General features: G+C 39.2%; 2 protein-coding genes across 3 annotated transcripts; one reads left to right on the top strand and one right to left on the bottom strand.

The window, feature by feature from the left end:
• Positions 1-553: 553 nt before the first annotated feature.
• On the bottom strand, positions 554-3518 carry LOC115105495 (membrane-associated progesterone receptor component 1-like). The gene is made up of 3 exons (XM_029627614.2): positions 3180-3518; positions 2158-2313; positions 554-1520 (listed from the first exon to the last, which is right to left on the bottom strand). The coding sequence occupies exons 1-3, from the start codon at positions 3472-3474 to the stop codon at positions 1426-1428; spliced, it is 546 nt and encodes a 181-aa protein (XP_029483474.1). The 5' UTR covers positions 3475-3518; the 3' UTR covers positions 554-1425.
• Positions 3519-4648: 1130 nt separating this feature from the next.
• Positions 4649-11065, top strand: LOC115105496 (ras-related protein Rab-24-like). 2 transcript variants are annotated; one of them, XM_029627615.2, is made up of 9 exons: positions 4649-4820; positions 5848-6034; positions 6175-6243; positions 6441-6519; positions 7005-7072; positions 7179-7278; positions 7457-7507; positions 7628-7687; positions 7860-11065. In XM_029627615.2, the coding sequence occupies exons 1-9, from the start codon at positions 4789-4791 to the stop codon at positions 7922-7924; spliced, it is 711 nt and encodes a 236-aa protein (XP_029483475.1). In that variant the 5' UTR covers positions 4649-4788; the 3' UTR covers positions 7925-11065. The 2 variants fall into 2 exon arrangements, with proteins under 2 accessions (XP_029483475.1, XP_029483476.1); XM_029627616.2 differs by having other exon boundaries at positions 4650-5108.
• Positions 11066-12667: the final 1602 nt, after the last annotated feature.

Below are 12667 nucleotides of genomic sequence, written 5' to 3' on the forward strand. Positions count from 1 at the left end.
ATCGCTGCAAAAGGTGCTTCAACAAAGCAAGAGTCAAGATTCTAAATACTTATGTAAATGTGATATTTTTTTATACACATGCTTAAATGTCAAAATGTGTTTTTGCTTTGTCATTATGGGATATTGTGTGCAGATTGAGGGAAAATCAATTTCAGAACAAGGTTGTAACGTAACAAAATGTGGAAAAAGTCAAGGGGTCTGAATACTTTCCGAATGCACTGTAAATATATTTAAAACCAAACACTTTTCGAATTTTACTAAAGTAATATTTTTCTGGATGATATTCACTTTTACTTTAGTAATTTCCTATTAAAGGTATCTTCACTTTTACTCAAGTATGACAATTGGAAAATACTTTCTCCACCACTGAGTAAATACTGTTCAGAATTATAGACTAAAAAAACACCTATTATTTCAGGTGGGCTCCATGCACACAATCATGCCCATCATCAATCCAGAGCTTTGTCACTAGTGTGTCCTGAATATATCATGCTCAGACCCAACATTCATAAACACACATCAATAAAAAACACTGATAAACACCATACACAGGTTGATTAAACATTTGGGTAGATTTATTTATCATATCAAAATATCAGTGTCATGATCACACAAACTAGGACATTCCTTTGTAATGCATTTTGTAGAGTGTTTCCTGTGTTTACCAGTATTTGAGTCCAGATTCTGGCCAATTCCAGGGAGTATTTGCCATGGCATACATAATTGGTACAGGAAGCACCTTAGTTCACTCAACATTTTTTATATTTTGTGCTACAATATGAACATCCTAAAACATACTTCATCCAGTGCAAGCCCTACACTAGCAGTGTGTGGAATTATCAGACCAATTGTGTTATTATTACAAAGTTATGCTGAAAGTGAATGCTAGAGTGAGTATATCAAGCATGATCTTCTCTAACGCATATGAGAAACTAACTGCAGTTCAGTCAGACCGAGTATGTGATATTTAGCTATGCTTAGTGATGGATAACTCAGATTTTTTTAATAGATACTCTAACACCAGAGCCAAAAAACAAACAAAATATTTCTGATGGAATGTTATCGGCTTGTGTTGAAAATCTGTGGTCATCTCATGATTACAAAAATGAAATACGTTCATCTCAAGCTACAGTAATAGATCTTCCATCAGCATCTACATGACAACTAATAGTACCTATATAACTTTACAAAGACACCACAGAATTCAAGAATTATTCAAACCGTAACCAAAAATCCACTAGATTTTGGTCAATTAAGGTCTGTAGCATTTGAAATTAGCATAAGAGGCGATGGTCCATGAAAATGTGATAATACAAAAACCATACAGGAGAAAGCATTGCGTTCAAATGCAGCAACACAAGGCAATACCCATCACATTATCCTGAAAAAATTAAGGCATCTGAATTTCCCTTGTGTACTTGAGTTCTAGTCCTTCTTTTTGTCCTTGACCTCCTCGTCATCTGTGTACTCGGTAGGTTCTTCTCCAGCTTTCAGAAGTTTGCCGACGTAGTCATACTTTTCTGTGAAAGACAGGAAGAAGAAGAAAATTACATCGAGTCCCTCAGAGACCTTCGCCAGACACAACATCAGAGCCATTATCAAGGACATGGTAATCACTGGGTGGAGATCAGCCTTGGCCCAGAAAGACTCCCATGTGTGGTTTTAAATTCACAGCACTACTCAATGGTATGTAGATGAAAGTGTATCAAAAAGATTCATTTTGATGCAAAGTACTATTACATTATGCCCTGGCATGGCACTATACTATTGCATGTGCGAACTCTTCTGTTGTTGCCAAGCCATTCAACTGAGGAACACAGAGGAGTTGACTAAAACACAAAAAGACTGGATCACACAAACAGTAGCTATGCCCTGAGGCACAATACAGAAATGGATTTTAAACACCAATCATTCTAAGCCATCAAAACTGTTTGGGGGCATGAAGAACTTGCACTGGGCCATCATTGTAAATAAGAATTTGTTCTTAACTGACTTGCCTAGTTAAATAAAAACATTTTGTTTTTAAAGACTGTTGAGTGGTGTGTGTGATGTTCACTGCAAGAGGTTCATTCCGCTTGAGGTAGAAGTAGAAAATACAGTATCAGAATTTAAATCAGTGTTTTGTAGCAACTTCTATCAACTCCTGCATAAACTCACGAGTGAACTGGGTCTCCCATTCGTTGAGGCTCTCTTGCTGCATGGCGTTGAGGTCCGAGAGGTCGTCGTGGGTGTCTTTCAGGGCCTCCTTCTCCAGACAAAATGTGGCCAGGCCCCTGGAGGCATCTTTACCAGCAAACACTCCATAGGGACCCTCTGGAAACCATCACACAGACATAAAGTTTGATTTGAAATTCAGCCAAGTATTTTATGAACTAAAATATGATTGTGAATAGACAGGTTCTAATAATCTATCAGTGTGTATACATTGGCCGATGACTACCATTTTCTGAAAGTATGCAGTTTTATAGTGTAAATTAAATTCCACAAGCTCTCCAACAGACATAGCTGACTGTATTATATGACAGCTTCAGAGATAGCCCCAACAGTAACCCATGTTTTATAGATGTTGAGGCTGACAGAAGGGACAGTCTGAATCTGTGACATGAGAACTAGCATTGCTCTCTAATAGGCCTCAACAAGCCTAACTCTGTGCAACCATCTGGTCTGGCTGAATTTCATTTTAAACCTTTGTGGAAGGCATTCACCTGTGTCAAACTATGTATTTTAAAATGGAATGAAGGCAACTGAAACACAACATCATAAACGAGGAGCAGCAATAAGGGACATAGACTATAATAGACTGAAAATACTGCAATTTATACATATTTTCAGAGAGGGCGTTCCTCAGGAGGGGTTGCGTGACAGTGCAGGATCAATCAACTCGGTGAGAGGTTACATGCCAACTAGACTGACCCACGTCACTAGCAGCTCGCGTGTTGTGAAATTCAAACCTGGGCAAATGATTCATGAATAAGAGAGAGGGGGAGTGGCGTTTTAGAATGGTCGCAGTTACAATGTAACAACTTAGTAATATACACACATACATATAATTAACAAATGTAGTAATACAATCGAAAGACCAGCAAACCACTTGGCTACAGTTGGGCCAACCATTATTCTAGGCGGAAATAGCCAAGTTCTTGCTCGACGGACAGCACATGAAAACAAACGTATTTTACCTGGCCCGTAGAATTTTTTTCCTCTGGTTACATCGAACACCTTAAAATTGACAGCCATGAGAATTCTTGGATTTTGCAGCCCATCGTACGGTTGCAGCTCCGTTAACGTGAAATCCCTTTTCTTGAGTTTAGGCAGAGGTTCCTCGACCTCGCCCATATCTGCAGGTTTGTCTCCGCGGAAGATTTTGTATAAAAGAAATATACAGAGGCCAAGCAGACTCAAATTCAACGGGGAAGTAAAAATTTCTTGCAAAATTCCTGGATAAATTTCCTCGGCTCCCTCTGTATCAGCCATGTTTGTTTCTCTATGCTTGGTTGGGACTGTACTGGGACATGAGGCTTTTCGAGGGTGGGATCAATGCACCAATCACAGAGACCAAAAATACACTGTTATGCAGTTTTAACCAATGGGCTTCGTGTTGGAACTGTAGTTTTGAGAAATGTATTACTTAAGAAATAATACCTGCGAACCCGGGAATTATCGTGTGACAACTCACGAGTCCCAACACAAACCATGATCTCATTAACTATGTACCATATGGACAAATAAGCAGAATGTTTTTATGTAGGCCTACTAATAGCAGAAACTCATTGCACATCGAACGTTGCGACTATGGATGTTCTGATTCACGGCAGGACACAGCCTTTGGGAGGAGTTGTCACACGATAGATAATACTTGTGTTCGGGGCATTCTTGCATTTATACACCGTTTTTGCCATTACAAAAAAAGATTGCCGTTTTGAAACTGCAGTAAAAGTGCAGTATCTGCAGTCGACTGTGATATTTTGGACGCAGTAATTGCAGAATAACTACAGTGTAGTTATTCTGCAATTACTGCGTCCAAAATACTTCACTGTAACTGCCGTTATACTGAAAAATTACTGTAGTAAAAAACTGTTATTTTGGACGCAGTATTTACAACATAATGCAGTTAGACTGCACTTTAACTGGATTGTACTACAGTTATACTGCTCTCTGACTGCAGTCTTTTTTCGTAAGGGTGGTAGAAAACTCAGCCTGCACTATTTTAAAAGAGTGCTGGTCGTTAGTTATTTTCTCATGTTTTGAGCCAGTCCTTAATTCTAATCATTATATTCAATCGACGTTGCTATTCTAAACTAATAATTGACATGTAGCTAGCTAGCTAGCAGAGGTTCAATGATGATGAGATACAGGAACTACAATAAATAATGATCAATGGGCTTTGTGTTGGAACTGTAGTTTTGAGAAATGTACTACATCAATTTGATGTATATTTCACATATTAATCTATTTTATATAAAATGTTCAAAGCATAAATACATTCAAATCAGAATTTTGGGAGCAACTCATATGACCGTAATTGATTGAAGAATGATCATCTTGCCTGGTGAGTTGGGCATGTTTTTTTAAATATTTTTTTATATCAAACAACATTTAACTGTAATTAAAATTATTTGAACCATTTTGTGTTAAAAAAAAAGGCGGACTTTGAATATGACGTCATCGTAATGGTGATTAATGACATCACATCCTGTATATTTATTTATTTATTTAACCTTTATTTATTCTGTAGAATGTCTCTCCTCTAAGTAGTTCCCCATAACAAAGCCTCTTGCAAGCTAACGAATGAGGCTGAGCCTGCCAGAAATGCATGTCGAGTAAGATTTGCCATACGGCATAGCAATGTCATAGACAATATACAGTACGTGTTAGGGATCTTTCTGTTGCTTGTAATTTTAGTTTGTAGTACAATTGACGTTGCGTAAGCTGACAACAACAAGAGCAACCTCGAGTGGCTCAAACACTGGCTAGCCAGCTAGTTAGATAGCTAACTTTAACTGTAACGAAATGTTCACATAAGAGCTAGTTATTACATTTAGTTTAGTATAATCCGACTCGGTTCTCATTCTTCAATTTGAACACATTTAGCTGAGTTTGCCAAGCAGGTAAGTGTTTTGGTTTTAGAAAACGTTACCTAGCAAGTCATCATTAGCTAATGTATGATGGCAAACGTTGGCTAGCTAGCTAATAGTACTATTGCAACTGTCAAGCTAGCTAGCGAACAGTTCATTCGCATTTTGTGTCATCTTTCAGGTCTGCTAATTGTGTGTACCATTTTGTTGATTGTTGACCTCTAACGTTATCGTATTGGTAACATTACGTGTATTTTAACTATATAGCTACACACCCATGCCCATTTGAACTTCTTGGAAATTGTTGACAGGAGCCACAAATGTAATGACATGAAATGTATGCTGCTCTCTTGGAACAAATTCTGCTTTCGCAATTTATGATACAGTTGGCGCGTTCACATACTAGTCTGAACTAAGAAACTCGGAGATGTCCGACTGGCTAACTGGTTTAATGCTGCACGTGTATAACTACAACCTGTTAGTAAATCGGAAATGTCAGTTTCCTAGTTCCGACTAGCAGATTAACCTGTCATTCTGTTGGTGCGGTGGGTGGCTGCCTCCCATTAAATTGAGTGTCACTTAAAAAAAAAAAAAAAGTTATTTTCAATTGGAGATTACATTAGGGACCAAGCTTGAACAGACAGTTTGATACCACATTTTACAGCAGTTTTGTTTCTTCACACAGCATGGGTTTACAGGCCCAATTTAATCTTACTAGCTACTTGCTGCTGAATAAAATACGAATGGTATTGTCTCTCTTTCTGTTGCACAGCTTTTCAGCATCCTGGTCTACCCCTCTCCTGCTGCTGCTCTTCCTCTCCTATCTCATCTTGGTCCTGTGCAGTATGACAATGCGTGTGGATGCCAAAGTAGTTATGCTTGGGAAGGAGAGTGTAGGTAAGACCAGCCTTGTAGAGAGATATGTCCACCATCGCTTCCTCGTCGGCCCCTACCAGAACGTGAGTATCAGTTAATTTCCTAGGACAGTGTGTGATTCCAACTGGATGTGTGGGATGCTCTCTCTGCTTATGTGTGAAGATTCTTTCTCAATATTTGACTTGCTACATTTTTTTTCTTGCAATCTGTCTTTCTTCGATAGACTATTGGGGCTGCATTCGTTGCCAAACCAATCCAGGTGGGAGACAAGGTGGTTACCCTGGGAATATGGGTGAGTGACAATGACTGATGTCATCCTACGTAAAATACAATGGCAAATACATTTGCATGAGTCTCTATACGCCTTATGGCACTGTCTGGTGAATTATAATCCCTGGAAAATAAATGAATGAATCCATCGTAGCTTGATATGGGGTAGCTACTGGCTATGTGTGGATCACTATAAGTGATTCCTTCTCTGCAACCCAGGACACGGCTGGATCAGAGCGCTACGAGGCTATGAGTAGAATCTACTACAGAGGAGCCAGGGCTGCCATTGTCTGCTATGGTAAATCCTAATCCCCATGGAATGACACTGTCAGTAGCACTCTGTCTAGGTTTATTATTGTTTACTTTTTTGTCATTGTCTACATTTTATTTTTATTTTGCTACTATGGAGTTCTTATATCCAAAATGTTTCATTGAGGAAATTCTTGTTGAGAGCAATTAACGTCTCTGCATGTTGTGAATTGTGCTCACGTGTCCTGCACTCATATAACCCTCATTGGGGGAATTTTCATGGTTTGGAAAATATCTGATGAGGCATTTACCACAGTTGATGACTCAATTTGTTCTGTTTCTTTTTTGGTTGTAGCTGGTTCTGTTTTTAGTGTGGTTTTTATTGGCTGATTTACATTGCAACAGTACTATCTAGTAATAGTAATACAGAATATTCTAGGTTGAATATACTTTTATAACTATGAAAACATATCATGTTTTAGTCAAGTTTTGTGTTTTCATAGATCTTTATTTGTGTGACTTTCCCTCCTGTAGATTTAACAGACACCAGCAGTTTCCAGCGAGCTAAATTCTGGGTGAAGGAGGTGCAAAACTGTGAAGAGGTTAGAGACCCTTTTATAAAAACACAACTCACTTTCCATGATGGGTATTGCCCTGTAAATTATCCTATGTAACTGCTCACAATTTCCTCTATGACCTCCATTGAAGCACTGCAAGATATACCTGTGTGGCACAAAGGTTGACCTGATTGAGAGTGACCGGGGCCTGCGGCAAGTAGACTACCATGACGTTCAGGACTTTGCTGATGGTAAATTGCTATGATAATCATCATCACTAACTCCCACTTAATCATGGAGTCTGAGTGTCTTACCAGACATCAATCAATCAAATCTATTTATAAAGCCCTTTTTACACCGGCAGATTAGTATAAGGACTGGCTGTTTTAGAGTAGTTTATGTTTATTCTTTCAACATTCTCATCTACAGAGATTGGGGCTCAGCATTTTGAAACATCTAGTAAAACAGGCAACAACGTGGGTAAGTGACACCTCATATGGTCAGTTCATTTCAAATCTAGTGTATAGTCTCATAAAACTACATTTCCCAAAAATATTAATTGCAGCAGTAGACTCATATTCTCTTTTAACCACATTCCAGATGAGCTGTTCCAAAAAGTTGCAGAGGACTTTAATAGCATCTCCTTCCAATTCATGACCGGTGAGACTTTGGCTCTCTTCTTAGATATTGCTTCTATAGTTTAGCTGTCTGTGCACATTTAGTCTGCAATGGTAGTATTACTGTCATGAATTATCATTCTCAATCTCTACTGTGGTGAATTATTGCTCTCCTGAGTAGGTCTGGTTGATACTTCTCTGCTCTCTCTTTACAGAAGAGACAGGTATTGACTTGGGTCAGAAGAAGGACTCTTATTTCTATTCCTGCTGCCACAATTAAACCTTTACTGGTAGACAGCAGTCACTTGCCCTAAAACCAACCTGGAAATGTTGGATGGATGCTAGACATCCCACCTGGAGCCTGTTAATTTAAAATCAGAGAAAGAAAGAGAGGAGTCCAAGCAGTACTGTGTTTTTTTGATTGCTTTTTTCAGTTGTGCCATAGAAGGCTAAATGCTCACTGCATTTAAAGGAGTGCTCATAATGATTGGACTTCCCCTCTCTCAGGACAAAATACCTGCCAAGGGGGATATCGGAATGAAGCAGACAAGGAAATAGCACTTCAACCCCACTTTTAAAAAAGCCTTGTTTTCCTTAGTGTCTATCAACTCACCTTAATGCCGCTACACACTTCATGCAAACAGAGCAACGGAGCATCGCATACGATCCATTCCCAAATTTTTGCCAAACAAATATACGTAGAACTATGTGTGACAACTACTCTGTCGCTGCGTTTATGAAGTTGGATAGAGGTGTATAGGGCCATTTAGGGACAGTTCAAAGTTTACTGGGGCGGGGGGGGTTAGAGATGTCAGGATTTTTTTTTTACGACCACAAATAACAATAACTGTGTTCATAAATGTGGATATCGACTTTGCCACTTCAGCATGGTTTTATGGCACAGTCGATGCACTACGATCAGAGCCGGCTGCAGACAATGCTCAGCTAACTAGAAATCTAATTTCAATGCACCACACAACCCATAAGCAAAGCATACCCATTTCAGGCGCTTCAAGTTGATGGTTTGTGTTTTCAACACTACAATGAAATATACTGTCAATCTCGACAAACAGAAAATAGGCCTAGATCCTGCCCTACCTTGCAGGCCTACCCAGTATCGAAGGCTTGGCTTGGCAGTCTCCAAATGTCATTACACTTTTTGGTGTTAAAACATATGTCTCTTTCCATTCATCAAATGGCTGCTGCACAGTTTGGATGCTGGAATTACATTTAGGCCGAATGTGCGCAGGTAGCCTACTTTTGATTAAAACATTGTGACTGGTTGTGTTTATGCCACACATAAAATTCAATACATTTTAAGAAGTTAAATGACAAATATTTAGGCTACATTGAAGCGTTAGGTTCTAGGTGCGTGAGAAATAGCTGCTGGGATGGATCTCTTGAGGCAGAGCACACGTTAAGCTTTCCTGAATAATGGCCTGCTGGGAGCATATGTGGCCACATTTTTATTATAGAATGACTTGGGAGAATGATGATCTTCAACAGACAATGCATATCAGTATCAGAACTTAAAATACAGCCAAACTGGCCTGCTACTCTGCCTTTCTATACCTTATTAACAGGCGAGTAGACCCACAAGTGATCCAAATGGAATGAAACATTCAAATCACAGGGCTTTTGCACCATTATTTAAATAACATTTTCACTGCAGTTTATAGCCTAGAGTTGAATTTTGTACTTGAAAACAATAATGTAATATCTCATTGCATTGTGGTGTTATAGGCTAGTCTATGTAGGATAATTGAAACATAATTGTCCCAGAACCAGATGACTAGGGGAGCTTTTTGAGTTGCGTGTCTCATTTCTTCACAGTTCTTTCATGCGCAATGACCCACCTGGCCTCTTTGCTGATAGTGAAAATTGGTGCAACTTTGAATGATTTTATCTGTGGTATGATGCTAGTTAGCCTATTGTAGATCTGGACAAATGATCCACCTAGCGCTATTGTCACTATGAATGGTGGATAGAAGGCAGGATAGACTGGTATACTATACTGACCTGTGGTATAGTAAAAGGTAGCTCACGGAAAAGCATAGTGCATAAGAGAAGTACCAAAGCAACTTGATATAAGGGAGGCGCATGCAAGCGGATGAGGACATTTGTCTAGGATGGAAGAAATTATATAGTAAAACCTGCAAAGGGACGAATGTAAACCAGGGAAACAACACACTACCCTCCCCTGTGCCCAATAAAAACAACCCTCCCAAAAGCAAAAATAAATAAAGAAAAAATGTTAGACGACACCCTATTTTGGACCACCCCACCCCAGTAAATCTCAAACTTTCCCTTATATAAATTAATTATGCCAATGACATGTATAGCTTTTATCCCATAATCAAATGCCTTGAGTGAGTGTGCTTTTTAAGTACTTGATTTCAATGACCATTCTGTGGGTTTTGGGGCTTTAAACTATAGACTATTTTCATTGTCTACTCTAGGTTGCAATGGACTTGCCACACTATGTACCTGCACATTTATTGTCATGTAACATACATTTTTCTGTTGTCATAAGCTCTCATACAGTTGAACGTATATGGAATGCACCAACACAGGAAAAAGTTTATGGGTAAATGTTGTAATAAGAGAGTTACGTCGCCATGGCTAAAAGTACTAGATAATGCCATTGCAAAAAGAAACCCTATATACAGACAGCTATGTGTAGCTAATATATTTAATATCCAGCAAGTCACTAACTTAATGTTTTACAGACACCTCATCAAACCGTGGCTGACCATTGTCGTTACTTCACACACAATGGGAAGTTTAAATTTTCTGTGAATGTATTGTTAATGTTTACACTTTGAGACACCTTTGACCTTTTGAGACAGTCTAGCTAATAGCTGATTTTTACTAGATTTTACCAATGTGTGTTCAAATGAGCTTAGTTAGAACTACTATTGAATTTGAGTGCAAAGATAAATGAGAGGAAATACTGAAACCTCACTGAGGTTTTTTCTCAGTCCCACTGAAGTTGTGCATGTAGGAGACTAGTAGTAAGCAGCAGCAATGGGCCCACAGGCTGGTTTTCCCTTGAGTAATGAATCACATATCCATCATTAGCGGTGTATAGCAGGCTCCATTATTGTTTACATATGCAGCATCTTCTATGTTGTCACTCCCCAAGGGCGCAGACCTGGTGCCTGAGAAAGAGGGATAGTTCACATATTTCATTTTCTGAATGGTTTACAGGACTCTTATTAGAAGGTGCAATGTGTACAAGCATGAAGCCAGAGGTTGTTTGCAGTCCCACATGTGTTTGAGGCCTTGTAGATAACATGCATATATTTCCAACACTACAGGTCCACAGAGTCTGCTGATATGATCATTCATTGTGTGGACTCCAGTGACTGTGTTTTCTAGCATGTTGTAAATTGGAAAAATAAAGATTCCATTTCTGCAAGTCTCTTTGTTAGTGTGTCTGTGTGACACGTACAGTACATTAGCCTGGTCAACCAGACTGACCGCTGCACGCAATATTGTTTAACTCCACTATATCATATACAGTTGAAGTCGGAAGTGTACATACAGTTAGGTTGGAGTCATTAAAACTCATTTTTCAACCACTCCAGAAATGTATTGTTAACAAACTATAGTTTTGGCAAGTCGGTTAGGACATCTACTTTGTGCATGACACAAGTCATTTTTCCAACAATTGTTTACAGACAGATTATTTCACTTATAATTCACTGTATCACAATTCCAGTGGGTCAGAAGTTTACATACACTAAGTTGACTGTGCCTTTAAACAGCTGGGAAAATTCCAGAAAATGATGTTATGGGCTTTATAAGCTTCTGATAGACTACTTGACATAATTTGAGTCAATTGGAGGTGTACCTGTGGATGTATTTCAAGGCCTACCTTAAAATTCAGTGCCTCTTTGCTTGACATCATGGGAAAATCAAGAGAAATCAGCCAAGATCTCAAAAAAATAATTGTAGACCTCTGCAAGTCTGGTCCATCCTTGGGAGCAATTTCCAAACACCTGAAGGTACCACGTTCATCTGTACAAACAATAGTACGCAAGTATAAACACCATGGGACCACGCAGCCGCCATACCACTCAGGAAGGAGACGGGTTCTGTCTCCTAGGAGATGAACAACAGCAAAGGACCTTGTGAAGATGCTGGAGGAAACAGGTATAAAAGTATCTATATCCACAGTAAAACGAGTCTTATATCGACATAACCTGAAAGGCCGCTCAGGAAGGAAGAAGCCACTGCTACAAAACCGCCATAAAAAAGCCAGACTACGGTTTGCAACTGCACATGGGGACAAAGATCGTACTTTTTGGAGAAATGTCCTCTGGTCTGATGAAACAAAAAGAGAACTGTTTGGCCATAATGACCATCGTTATGTTTGGAGAAAAAGGGGGCGATGCTTGCAAGCCGAAGAAAACCATCCCAACCATGAAGCACGGGGGTGGCAGCATCATGTTGTGGGGGTGCTTTGCTGCAGGAGGGACTGGTGCACTTCACAAAATAGATGGCATCATGAGGTAGGAAAATTATGTGGATATATTGATGCAACATCTCAAGACATCAGTCAGGAAGTTAAAGCTTGGTCGCAAATGGGTCTTCCAAAAGGACATTGACCCCAAGCATACTTCCAAAGTTGTGGCAAAATGGCTTAAGGACAACAAAGTCAAGGTATTAGAGTGGCCTTTTACAAAGCCCTGACCTCAATCCTATAGAAAAATTGTGGGCAGAACTGAAAAAGCGTGTGCGAGCAAGGAGGCCTACAAACCTGACTCAGTTACACCAGCTCTGTCAGGAGGAATGGACCAAAATTTACCCAACTTATTGTGGGAAGCTTGTGGAAGGCTACCCAAAACATTTGACCCAAGTTAAACCATTTAAAGGCACTGCTACCAAATACTAATTGAGTGTATGTAAACTTCTGACCCACTGGGAATGTGATTAAATAAATAAAATATTAAATAACTAATTCTTTACTATTATTCAGACATGTCACATTCTTAAAATAAAGTTGTGATCCTAACTG

Source organism: Oncorhynchus nerka, linkage group LG22 (genome assembly GCF_034236695.1).
Source record: "Oncorhynchus nerka isolate Pitt River linkage group LG22, Oner_Uvic_2.0, whole genome shotgun sequence".
NCBI classification, from domain to species: Eukaryota; Metazoa; Chordata; class Actinopteri; order Salmoniformes; family Salmonidae; genus Oncorhynchus; species Oncorhynchus nerka.